Here is a 12376-nt window from a genome sequence, read left to right on the forward strand (position 1 = left end):
TCTGCAGGAGAAGCTGCTTTCTAAACTCAGAATCATTTTCCCAACAATAAAACAGTTAGGAAGTGCAGCTCTGTGATTTTCACTTTGCTAATGCAGTTGGGAAACCCTTCGATTTAGAGGCAAGCTGAGAATTTCTATTGCTAATCTGCTCTATTAAGGCAAATTAGAGTTAACTGATGTGCTTCTAAATGTGGCCTGTGTGAAATGAAGTTCCTCGTAGCGTAATGTATTTCTTTTTTAATAGCACAATTTATTATTCCRTAAGTAGGTAATTCCTTGTTGCTGATAACCACACGTCTGGTGTTCCCTTCTGCCGTCGCGGTTCTTGGAATTGCACTGTGCCTTTCAGAGTGCTGGTGACTGAGCTGTAGCCCCTTGAGGGGCTGCATTTAGACTCAGTTAATAGATCAGTTCGTTCATGTAATTACCGAGTTCTGACAGAGCAGCTTCTGTAGCTCAGTGCACATTATTGCTTTCCATGTGCTCTGCGAGTCGCAGGACAGCCCTTCATGCTTGGGGAGGAGTTTGTGCCTTTAAAAAATGAAGAAATCATTTTGTAGCTCCCAACAGACCTCTTAATAAACATTAGCAAGTTCTGCTTATCTGTGAGACAGTAGGAAAATATTTTCCTGTGTCTGATTGTGTGTCATGACTTCATTGGCTTGAAATGACACCTTTTGGAAGTGCCTCTCCTGCTGGGATGTTTTGTYTTTGGTGCTTGGAGTGGCAACTCCCACCCATGTCAGGAATGGGCTTGATCACACTTCCATGGTGAAAGATCCAAGGTGAAGCCATATCTGGCTTTGCAGCAGCTCTGTTCACTTGATTGCAGGGAATACTGGAAGGTGTTGGAGACAGGATTTTTTCCTGAGGCTCTTCTATTGATTTGAGTTGTGTTTCAGCATTATGGAGTGGRATGAATGAGGCAGTGCGGACACAGAGAGAAAGGCTTTGTGGTTTTTATTAGCAACAACTGTGCAAGCAAACTTAATTTGGCATTCTGAAGCCCGCTGGTGGTGTTCCAACTTTACCCCTCAGCTGTTGCTCACTGCATTGTAGAGGCCTCTGTAATCTAGCAATTTCTCATTGTCTCCAGCCCCTGCCATTTATAAGTGGGGACTCAGGTTGCATGGCAGATTAAGTGAGCATTCCCTWTTATTTTTAATTTTTATACAAGCGTTTCCTCGAGTCATAGGAAAAATACACCTGGCACTTACTAGCCAGGGGATATGTGCTTATTAGCTGAGGTGGAAAATACCTGTATGATCTTGTCCCCTGTGCTTTTATAGGAAAGAAAYAGTAATATGCAGTTTGCTTATGACACTTCCTATATTTCATCTGTTCTTCCACTCCCAAAACAACCAGTCTGGCTTTATTATTTCTCTTCTTCCTTTTCTCTCATTTCCTTCTTCTGTAGTTCATGGTATTTCTCATCCTGTCTCTTTTGTCTGTGTGCTTCCCTTCCTTACTGCTGCCCCACGTGCAGCASTGGTGACATCTTGTTCATTTTCAGATCAAAATTCTTACCTTTTTGATAGTGATGTTTTTTAGGGTATCTTTTATTTGCTCTCTTTTTTCAGAATGTGAAGAATTAGAAAGATTTGCAGGCCCTAAGAAGCCAAGCCTTCTCTTCTCTCTCTGCCAAGGGGACAGTCTCTACTGTCCACTCACTCAAATTCCAAGTTTGTACTTTTATTCAGGGGAGTAAAAGCACGAGAGGATTTGTGGGCATCTCTCATCCTACCSCTGCTGCTTTAAAGCAGTCATTTTACACAAAACCATTTTGCACAGATTATTCTTGCTGGTTATTGACAGGCCAGGGGTGAGTTAGCATGGGAAACCACACTCTAGGGGTCCAGAGTGCCTTTTGCCTTGCATGGAAATGGAACCCCAGAGCTGTTTTATGCTGGTGGGGCAGGCTTCTCTCTTGGGAACTAAACTTTTGTCTGCCTATTGCTTGCACTGGTTGCATTCCAGCAGCCTGTCAAATGTCTGATTTAGCCCCTCTTAGAAAAACTTGAGCAATTTTGGCCTAACACTCAGCTGACGTTTTTCTGTCGACTGGTTGGTGACTCACAGCCCCACTGACAAGAAAGCAAGGAGGGGTTGGGTCAACTCTGCTCCAACAAACAAGGCAACTGTTGCTCATGCTTAAAGGTATTCTTAATTTCTTCAGTAATATGAGGGAAAAATCACAAAGTATCATTGGGTAACACACCTAGAATCTGGTGTGAAATGGGATTTGCTTTTTTGGGCTACTATATCTTGTAGCTCTTTTTTTTCCTCTCACTTACTCTAAAACGCAAGGGCCATGAGGAAGAGTTGTGTGATACAATTTGAAACAACTGCCTTTCTGTTCTGCTAAAGKAAAAACAGTTGCTTCACTAGACTGCCTATTCAGACTCTCACACAGCCAACATGTAAATCCATGAGTTATCAAAAGGGGCAGTTTTGATTCCCATGATGACATGGGACTGAAACGCTCGTTTGAGGTTTTCTGAGGGAAAACGCATTCCTTTGCACGTGGACTGCTGTGGGCTTTCAGGGTTATTTCAGAGAGCAAATTACAAGATCCTCCTGTGGTTCTGAACTCTTCTGTTTTCCTTACCAATTCCAAATTTGGGGATTAAGAGTAGATTTCTGGCAGCTGAATGCCAACAGCAAAAGTACAACCTCGTATGCAGTCACAGCCATTAAATGTGTCTGGTCTGTGGTGGGGGGAAAGGGAGATTCCAGGAGGAGAAAGGCAGAGACYAGCAAATTTCTTTTGCTGTTCACAAGCAGGAGCTAAGAAGTCTGGCCTCTCAGATTGTCAGTTCCTGCTGGGAGGATCCCTCCAGGTGGAGGGTAGCTCTGCACTGTCCTCTCCCAGAAGTCTGCAGACAAAACAGTTGGTTCTGTTTATTTTGTGCTGRAGTGGTTTCATAATATTCCTAAAACAGTATCGCCTCTCAGTGAGAGCAGTRTGACCTCTCGCTGCCACCAGATTTTTTTCAGAAAAAAAATCTCCTCTACTCCAGAGTTCACTTGTCCTTGTTGTTGAGGAATGGAAGAGGAATGCTCCAGTACCGAGGAGTGATTTGAGACAGATGACAGGGGCACATGGAGGGTAGGACTCCTCCCTTTTGAAGGGGCCAAGCTGGTTTGGTGGCCAGAGCTGTCTCAAGTCCGCAGTTCCCTGGAAAGGTGACAAGCAGGGGAGGCAACACGGCTTGTACCTCTTGTATTTTTAGTACTAAGCCCTTAAGGAAGTGTTCTAATATTTCAAGCTCTAAACAGGTGAGAAGAAAACAAATTATCCTGTCCTAGAGAAAGGTGGGGGGGTTTTCTTGTTTGGTTTTCTTTTTTTAAGTGGTCATTTTGGTTGGCTGACCTTCTTGGTAAAGAAAGCCTTTAGTTAAAGATTAATATCTGAGTCCTTCTTTTATCATATTGGCACCTGTGATAAACCTATTCCAGACTTCAAGAATTATCAATAGAGCTGCAATGGGTAAATTTGATATCGGCAGGGGGTGATTGAGAATGAGGGAAGTGGATACCTCTGAGTCTCTGGTACCTTGCAGAGTAGCCAAAGCTGCAATTACTGTCAGTTAACAGCATGTTTTCTTACTTACAAAGATAAGATAGTTCACTAACAGAGTAATAGCAGTATTTTGTTATTTTAACTTGGCAGTATCCTACAATAAAATAGGAAATTCATTAGCTTACTAATGAATTATGTACTCTTTCTGCAGTGCACCAGCAAGTAAGCTGTGTGAGAAGACACTTGTTCTTTTGTCTTTTTAGCATCTTTTGGCTAGAAATCCTCCTAAAACAAGAGGTGCAGAGGAGRCTGAGATCTGATGTGTTTTTCTTTGTACTTGGTGTTGACAAGAAAATCCTCTAACCTCCCAGCAGAGCCCGTGGCAAGAACCGGGAACTAAGGGCTGTGGTAACAATGATCAGAAGTGAGATGGATGTTCTGCAGGTGCAAACAGCATTTCCTCCCTGTGCTGAACACAGGATTATAGAAATGCACTTGTCTCTTATATGCACCCCTAAGTTATTTTTCTAGAGAGATGGCATCTGTATTTCCAGCTTTGCTCACACTGGGTGAAGGACTGCGGTGTCCTGTGTGAGGACCAGGAGGATATGGAAATACTAACCCAAGTGCACATTTATTTTGGTTTTGCCCCATTTAATCTGTTTTAGATACCTCATCTTATTTTAGCCTCCCATCCTCAGTCTCCCTGACTTCCCCCTTCYACCCTCCCTTTCATCTTTAAAACGTGTGGTTTGATTAGGAAGCTGTAATCTCTTTATCATTCATTTCATTTAAAAGCACATTAAAYCTGCAGAATGAGCCACTGGCTGTTTCTTGTTCAGTTTCCAATGAATTTCCTGTTTGTCTGGATGCTGGGTTATTCACTCAACATTTAAGGGAGGCAATTAGGCTGCTGAAAGCTCCTTGTGGCTGAGATCTGCCAGGCTGGCACTCGCTGCTGTGTGTTAGCCACAAAGGCTTTACTCCTTACTAGAAATGGCATCATTTGTGCAGGTTTTTTTAATCTTTTGGTTCAGATTTCCCATCTTCTGAATTTAGCCTCTTGTCTTTTTTTTTTTTTTTTTTTTTTTTTTTTTTCCCCCCCAGGCTCAAATTGCAGCTCAAAACCAGGTTTTAGTATGTCTTTCCTTGCACATTTATGGAGAAAATTGCCTGTGTCCTGAAGGAGGGAGAACAGTGGGAGAAGAGAGAATAATCTACACATACTTCCTTATTAAAGCCCTTCGACATAAATTAAAATTTCACTTTTTTTTTTTTTTCTTTTGAATGCACTTTAAAATACTGGATGAACTCCAGCAAACTTAATTTGTTCTTCAAGAATGTTGTGTAAGAAGTGAGAAATACCTGTCACTGTGTAGCTCATATTTTGGGGGCATTTTTTRCCTTATCCTTGCAGGTTTTGTGGGGATATAGAACTGACAATTGCAGGCACTCATGAACTGCCTGTCTTGTTCTGCCACCACCTGTAGCTGCTGTTAGGACAAGGGAGAATGCCTTCATACTGAAGGAGGGTAGATTTAAATTGGGTATTAGGAAGAAATTCTTCCCTGTGAGGGTGGTGAGGCCCTGGCACAGGTTACCCAGAGAAGCTGTGGCTGCCCCATCCCTGGAAGTGTCCAAGGCCAGGTTGGATGGGGCTTGGAGTCACCTGGTCTAGTGGAAGGTGTCCCTGCCCATGACAGGGAGGTAGAATGAGATGATCTTTAAGGTCTCTTCCCACCTAAGGATGTGAAACCCCCTTTGCAAAACTTGCTGTACCTTCCACATCCCTCTGTGGAAGGACCTGACCTTGTCTGCTTGTTCTCTTCTCTGCTTCTCTTCTTTTTCACTATGAATTGTGCAAACGTGGGTGAGAGAAGCTGCAGGGAGAAGGAGATTTCTTCCAGAGGATGTAGGTTGTTGGGGAAAAAAAGGAGACCTGACTCAGGGAAGGAGTCTGAGGTTTGAAAAAGTTGAGATAGAASAGCTCTTGGTGAGAGTGAACATCAGTGAGAATTGCACCATGTGTTCAGACCTCCACAGCCAAGGTGAACTTTATTGCTGAGGGGAGGGTGAATCTCAGCTCTGTTCTAAAAACTTGCAGAGCTGCTACTGGGAAATTTTGATTTTTGCAAAGACTTGGATAAAATAATGAGCTGTATTTTAGAGAATTCATGCTGCAGAAAAGGGTGGCTCCATGTTTGTGACTTTTTGCAGTGGTTTGTTGCCCTATCAAGAGTTATTAGAGACAATTGGTTTTGATGTCTTGGATTGAAGAAGACAATATGTTATTTTATCAGCACATTTCTGGAAGGGTATGTGGTTCTCCCCACACCCCCACCCTCACTCTCAATGGCTTGTAAAGCCTGATTGTTCTCAGTCACAGCAATGTCAGTGCTGCCTGCAGTTGCTGATAATTTTTGCTCTTATTTTAAATTTTGCCAAAGCAAAACGGAGATGTGGAATTGCTATAACGGAGATGTGGAATTGCTATTGGCATTTAAACACAGTAAATACATATACTTCTGTTCCCAAATAAAGACTGTCTCTGGAGACAAATTTGCAGTGATCTCCCATGGTAATCTCAGTGTTCTTTTCCATTTCTTCATTCCTAGTTATTGTGCAGAGGGAGAGACATGGTACTGGAGAGGCTTAAAACTTGGARTTTTTCAATTAGATGGCTTTTTCCAGATTAGACACAACTTGTGGGGATGCGAGGCAGGGAGCTGGTGAGTATCGGTAGAGGTAGACTTTAAATAAGTAAGTTACTATTTTTTTTATAATACTTTGATCTGTGGTTTGTTTTGGTTTTTTTGTGAGGTTTTTTTTTTCCCCCAAAGAGTATCTTTGAATGCCGACTGTGCAAATACTTTGAGAATGATTGAAGCTATTAATGCATCATTGATTTCCTCCATTGACTTGTCCATTAGATATTTAATCTCTTCATTTTAACAAGAGTGTATTTTTGTTTCAAAAGCAGCCTCCCACTGTCCCTTGCATAGYGGGAAGCTTCTCCTGCCGGCTTTGTCACTTTGCCAAGCTTGAGACKTTGTTTTGGACTTTTCCTGTCTTTCTGCTATAGCTGGAGGAGTTGGRAAGCAGATTCACCCATTGCATGGCCACCCAAGCCACTTCAATCTGTCCTGCTTGARCAGTTCATGCTATGATTCCATGGTTTGGTTGGCAGGAGCAGTCTGAAAGGAATCTCAGTGGTGTTCTGGATACTCCCTGTCCTGTGTGCTTTCTTCTGTCCCTTCTTTTTTCTTAGGCTGGCTGTAAGAATGTTTTGTTAGATGGTCACTGGTGATGAGGGTTTTTAATAGTAACAGCTGCTGTAAAAAATTGCTGAACTGCATCTGTTTCACAGAGTTCTGTGAAACTCTGTTTCTAAGAATACATTTCACTTAACCCCAAAAAACCAACAAAAATGAGGATTAATCAGCTGGTTTAGTGTCTGCAGAGGGGCTGTATTTTTGCAGTTCTGAAACTTGTTGAGCTGCATGCCTGAGAAACAAAGTGATTTGACTCACTGCTTATATTTAGTATCATTACCTACTGCATTAGGTTCCGTTTTCTTCCGAGCATTAATGTTTTTGCTCAGGAAGGTTAACTGGGAAAACGCCCAGCAGAAGGCATTTTTGTGCTTATCAGAGGGCAAATGCATGGAAAACATCAGGTCACTGTGCTGGATGTCAACTTGTTGGGTTTTTTTTTCTTCTTTTTTGAAGAGACTGTAGAAGGAGCAGTGTTTAAGGGTGGGGAGAGGATGTCCTTCCTTTTTGGTAAAGCCTGTAAAATGAGAGGAGCTAGTACAAATGTGWCCTGAAATCACAACACCCTCTTTATATTGGGGTCTACAATCATGTATTATAAATATGACACCCAGCCATAAAATACATCCTGTGAACATAACCACCCAAGGTGATAATTTCTCTGGTTTTGAGTATATTTGTAACTGAAAAAAAATTGTAATTACTGTTTTTATGTGTAATATTGAAAGTGTTTGGTCGTGTATTTTTGTTAGGAACAAGCTTTTACTACAACTTTCTGTAATCACATGGCAAGAAAAGGGGAGATGTGCAAGTTTAAGGTGCTGCTGGTGAAGCTTCAGTCTGAAGCATTAAATTTTTGAAGATTGTTTGAAAGCCTTTCCTGCCAGGAGACCCTGGGCTCAGCTCAGGAAATTGCATGATTCCTTATGTTCCTGTAACCAGGTGAGGAGCTGTAATTGGCTTTCACCAGAGAAGTGTAAAACATGCTGCTCAGTTTGGTGTGTAACAGGTGTGTAATGCCCCAAACACTGGGGAAGTGGTGTTRAAAGTGGAAGCGAGTGGAGGAGTTGAGCACAGCTTTGCTAGTGTGAAGTGCTGCTCTTGATTCCCATCTCTGCATGTTGATGCCCCAGAAAAGCTCTTCCAGGGGTTAACTGACCAAACTCATCTTTCTGTTTGACCTTAAATGGATCACACATTCAAAACCATTTTTCCTCCCCTTACGAGGTGTGAGAAGCTGCAGAGCTGCTATTGCATTTTCCTTTCTGAAGCACGAAGAGCTTTGATTCCTCAGAGTGCTGCTGCTGGGAGCAGTGATGTTTTSTCTCCTTTGCTCCCAAGCAGTCTTATCCAGGGGTTTGTTATTTTTACTGCATGGAACCCCTCCATGACAAGAGCCTCTGCTGCCTGAAGTAGTCACTCTGTTTATCGGTGCAAATCTGAAGTGTCCTGCAGTGTTTCCTGAGATTCCCTGTGATAWTCACATCACTCTGCCAAAGAACCCTGTTAATATTCATGTGGTAATTGTTTTGGTGCTTGGCAGAGATGAGGGTGTTAATGTGAAGCCTTCTTTGGCTGATGGGTGTTAAAGAAATGATTTGTGTTTTGTACTCTGGCAGTGATTTCATTACACTTGAATTAAATTCTGAATGTCTTTTGGTAGATGTGTACATAAACACATATATTGAGGCATGTTGGACTACTACACCAGCCTCTTGATCATAAGAAGCATGGGAACCTGTTGGTGCAAGTCTGGAGAAAGGCCATGAAAATAATTGGGAGAAGAAAAGGCTGGAGCACCTCTCCTGTGAACAAAGGCTGGCAGAGTTGGGGTTATTCAGCCTGGAGTAGAGAATGTTCCAGGAAGACYTTAGWGTACCTTCTGAAAGCTRAAGGAGCTACAAGAGAGCTGGGAGGGAATTTTTAYAAGAGCATGCAGTGATAGGACAATGCAGAATTATTAAGAGAGTAATAAAAAATGGGGGTCTTTCAGTAGCCAGCTTTGCAAGGTGGTAAAAAAAGGGGTGTTTGAATAGTTGCAGGTCTCTCAGTGGTTTATTTTAGATGTTAAAAAGGCCTTTTATGAGATTTATTTGATAGAAAGATAAATAAAAAAGGCATGTCTGAAAAGGCACAGCATGGCAGCTCTTTCAGATGGGCACTTCTCATAATCTTGGGGTTAAGGATTACCCAGCTCCTGGCCTTCTCCTCACTCAGCCTTTTGCACCAGCCACGGTGTGGCTTGGTTTGAAAAACCACACAGCGGTCAGGCACTATTTCATTGGCGTTATCAGTAAAGATACTGCCTGTTGTGGCTCCAGAACAAGAACTACTGTAACTCTGGTATCCCTTCAGAGACAGGAAAATTCTTTGGTGCTGCAAAGCCACATGCACCTCAGCCTTTCCCACCCCAGGACGCTGGGGGATGTCCCTCTTTGGACTTGYATTTTCCAGGCACTGGACTACTGCAGGTAGAAGGGCTGCTATGTCTGTGTCCCAGCCAAGGTGAGAATGGTCACTCTTTGGCTGACCCTTGGGGATGGACCAAGCCTGACCTGTCCATTCTCCCTCTTCCCTCCTTCCAAGGGTGCTTGGATGTSGCAGGCTTCCCTGATGGCAGCAGATGCAAGTTTGGGGAGCTGCTGCTGGATGGAATGAATGGGTAGTGCCTGTGTGTCCCTCTCCCTTCATACACCAGGTAGGACACCCTCCAGAGCCACCAGCTTGGCACAGTCTGCAGACAGAAGGGTGTCCAGGAGTGCAGYGCTGGGCACAAGTGGCTACTGCTGGCCCTTGCTCATCCTGCCTGCCAAGTGCATGGATCTGCTGGGGAGCCAGTGGAGTGGTCAAAGAAATCATCATCTTCCTTTGGAGCATTTTGGGTCAGGAGAGGTTGACCTGCCTGCTCTCTTCTCCATTGAGACAGCTTTTGTTGCCAGCAGTGGGGCCAATGTTAGAGCCCTCTGGATCTGTGCAGMAGGTTTTGGTGCCTGCTGGTAGTGTGGTCTGTCTGCTCAGAGGTGGAGCTGCCATGAGGTAAATCCCACAAAGTGGTGGGGAAAAGCCACTGAAAGATGCAGGAGCCTGAGGGTGTGTGTGGTGAGGTGGAGATTGCCCAGARCACAAGCAGGCTGTGGTATGAAACACTGGTGGGTAGGATGTGTTTGACTCCTGCCAGATCCCTGCACACACACTCATTCCTGCAGGCTGACCTTGTTCCTGGAGAGCTTGGGGCTGGCTTGTGGGGCAGGCTGGTAGCCAAAGCCGTATGCTCTGACCCATACACGAGCTCAGCGTCCCTCCTCTGCTCCTCCATTGCTCCTGTACTGCAAGGTGCAGCAGTTGTTGCTGGTAGACCTCTTCTGGGGCTTGTTTCTGCATTCGCCTCCCCTTTCTTTGCCGGCTATCCCTGCAGTGACAGGAACACTTTTCATGAACACTTTTTGACCAGGCACTTGGAATGCTTCAGGGACGCTTCGTACTGGAAATCCAGGAGACCTCTCCAGAGGAGGAAGCAACATCTCCTGTTTGTCTTGAGTTACCCTGTCACAACAATGGCTTCAGAATCTGCCTAATTGAAAAGCTAGTTTTAATCTGATGGGAAGATATTTGTGTATTTAAAATAGTTATTCCTTGCTGGAGCCACTCCCTTCTTTTGTCCTTCACTGCTGGACTTTTCGGCTTGGCTTAGCTAATATGCAGAGCTTGTTTACGGCCGAGATACTGGAGCATGAAGAAGGAAGTCAGTCCGTTTAATACTGATTCAGTTCCAGGCTTCCTGTGCGTGTGCATGCACGCGTGTGTGTGTGTGTGTGTGCTCAGCCCCGCTCCTCCAGTCGCTCTGCAGCCTCTGCAGGAAAAGCCACGGCGCTGGCAGGGACAAGATGCAGGTGTCTTTTTTTACCTCTTCCACCCAGTTTGGGCCTGAGCAGGTTTAGACAGCACGGGTAAAAATTCCAGTATGGCAAGCCTGATGAGGAAGATGCTGATGCAGGCAAAGACATGGAGTGGTGAGTACGGGAAACATCTTGCCAGATGGGAAAGATAACAGCTCAGAAGGGTTTAGGTGCTTGGGAGGAGAAATGCCATAGCAGGCAGAGAGCTGCTGGTATTGCTGTTGTTTTYATCTTTCATCTCCACTGTGAGATTGCCACCTGAAGATGCCAAAACCTTTGTCCGTGGAGAAGATAGTTGTCCGGAGGAATGTGTATTTAAAGTCTGTTTTTGAGCCTGCCCTGGGATTTTTACCTTAGCTTGGCTTTGTAACAGCAGCAGTCCATCTACTTTGGGAGGTTTTGGAGGGAGTGGGGAGCTTGCAGGAGTGTCAGKAGGATTTAAACTGTTCTGTCAGTTGTGATTGTACCAAAAGATGAGGTTGAGAAGACARCAATGTTGATGAGCTGTAGGAGAAACTATTTTGTTGCTATGTTCCTGTTCTTTTGATTTGGTGGCAAGTATCTACTTGGATTTCAGTAAGGTGCTYTTGTGTTACATGGTTACAGAAATTGTCATCAGCAGTGTTGGATATTTTGGATTTTAAAATATTCGAGAGTAGCACCAGCCTGTGCTTGGGGTTTTAAATTTAAATTTATGGTGTTTATCCAGCTCTTAATTGTGTAAATCAGTGTACTTATGGAGTGTGATTATATGCATACCCAGTGACTGTTTTTAAGAAGCTGTCTCAAATGTCAGGAATTGATTTTATTAGCCTTGTGTCTTTCTGGTGCAAGCACTTTTCTTCATGCTGCCTGTTCTGCAGAGCAGACATCCCAAACTGCTTCAGCATGAAGCAATTTCTGCWGTGCYATATCTGAGGGAATGAATCTTTAAYAGGGCAAAAGGCTCTTCAATGACTCTGGCTAATTAGGACCAATTACATGAGTTATCAAATACTGAAACAGCCGTCCACAAGCAGGACAACTTCTTTGCTCCAGGCTGTGATGGAGGAGGATACAACCTGAGCCACAACGTGGTCAAGTTTATCCAAGTTCCAATTTTATCAGTGTGTGAATTTTAATGAAAAATTGTTCCTGGAAATTAGAACTTTTGTGTGAGTTATTGGCTGCTGCCCATCTCTCCCAGAGCTGCAGCTGAGAGTGTGTTTGTGCAGGGGGCGGTTCAGGCACAAGCACTTCTCTTCTGTAGAAGTTACGGTCTGGGTGTGCCAAGTATTGTGTTTTCCTGTGCTGGGAAGGAGGTCTTGCTGGCAAGTGCTGTTCCCTTCTAGTCCAAATGTACTGGTCCCTCCTTACTCACTCAAGACTTCTCAGAATCCATGGATTTCTGCCTATAGGAAAAATGAGATATGACTTGAAACAGAGTAATCTCCTTGATTGCATTGTGACAGATGTAGTGTAACAAATACAGGAAACTGTAGAGGAGATCTCCTTGATCTCTCTATAAATAGCTTGGGACTTTTGGTGAATTAATCAGTCTTTACAAAATGAAGCAAAGTGAAAATAAATGTCATAGAATCATGGACTGGTTTGCGTTGGAAGGGACCTTGAAGATAATCTCGTTCCAACCTCCCTGCCATGGGCAGGGACATCTTCCACTATCCCAGGTTGCTCCAAGCCCCATC

The 12376-nt window shown here is 43.8% G+C and overlaps 1 protein-coding gene across 3 annotated transcripts in view; it reads left to right on the forward strand.

Moving 5' to 3' along the window:
• Nucleotides 1-12376, forward strand: part of RASAL2 (RAS protein activator like 2) — a 158942-nt gene that overhangs the window by 26228 nt on the left and 120338 nt on the right. The window contains exon 1 of one of the 3 annotated variants that reach the window (XM_057374945.1): nucleotides 10643-10805. The exons of the other annotated variants lie outside the window; for them this stretch is intronic. Within the exon in view, the coding sequence (XP_057230928.1) occupies nucleotides 10757-10805 (49 nt within the window). The 5' untranslated portion in view covers nucleotides 10643-10756. Of the gene's footprint in view, nucleotides 1-10642; nucleotides 10806-12376 lie in introns of those variants that run through there. 3 annotated transcript variants of the gene reach the window in all.

Source organism: Malurus melanocephalus, unplaced genomic scaffold (genome assembly GCF_030028575.1).
Source record: "Malurus melanocephalus ecotype Western Australia unplaced genomic scaffold, MMel_1.1 scaffold_236, whole genome shotgun sequence".
Taxonomy (NCBI): Eukaryota; Metazoa; Chordata; class Aves; order Passeriformes; family Maluridae; genus Malurus; species Malurus melanocephalus.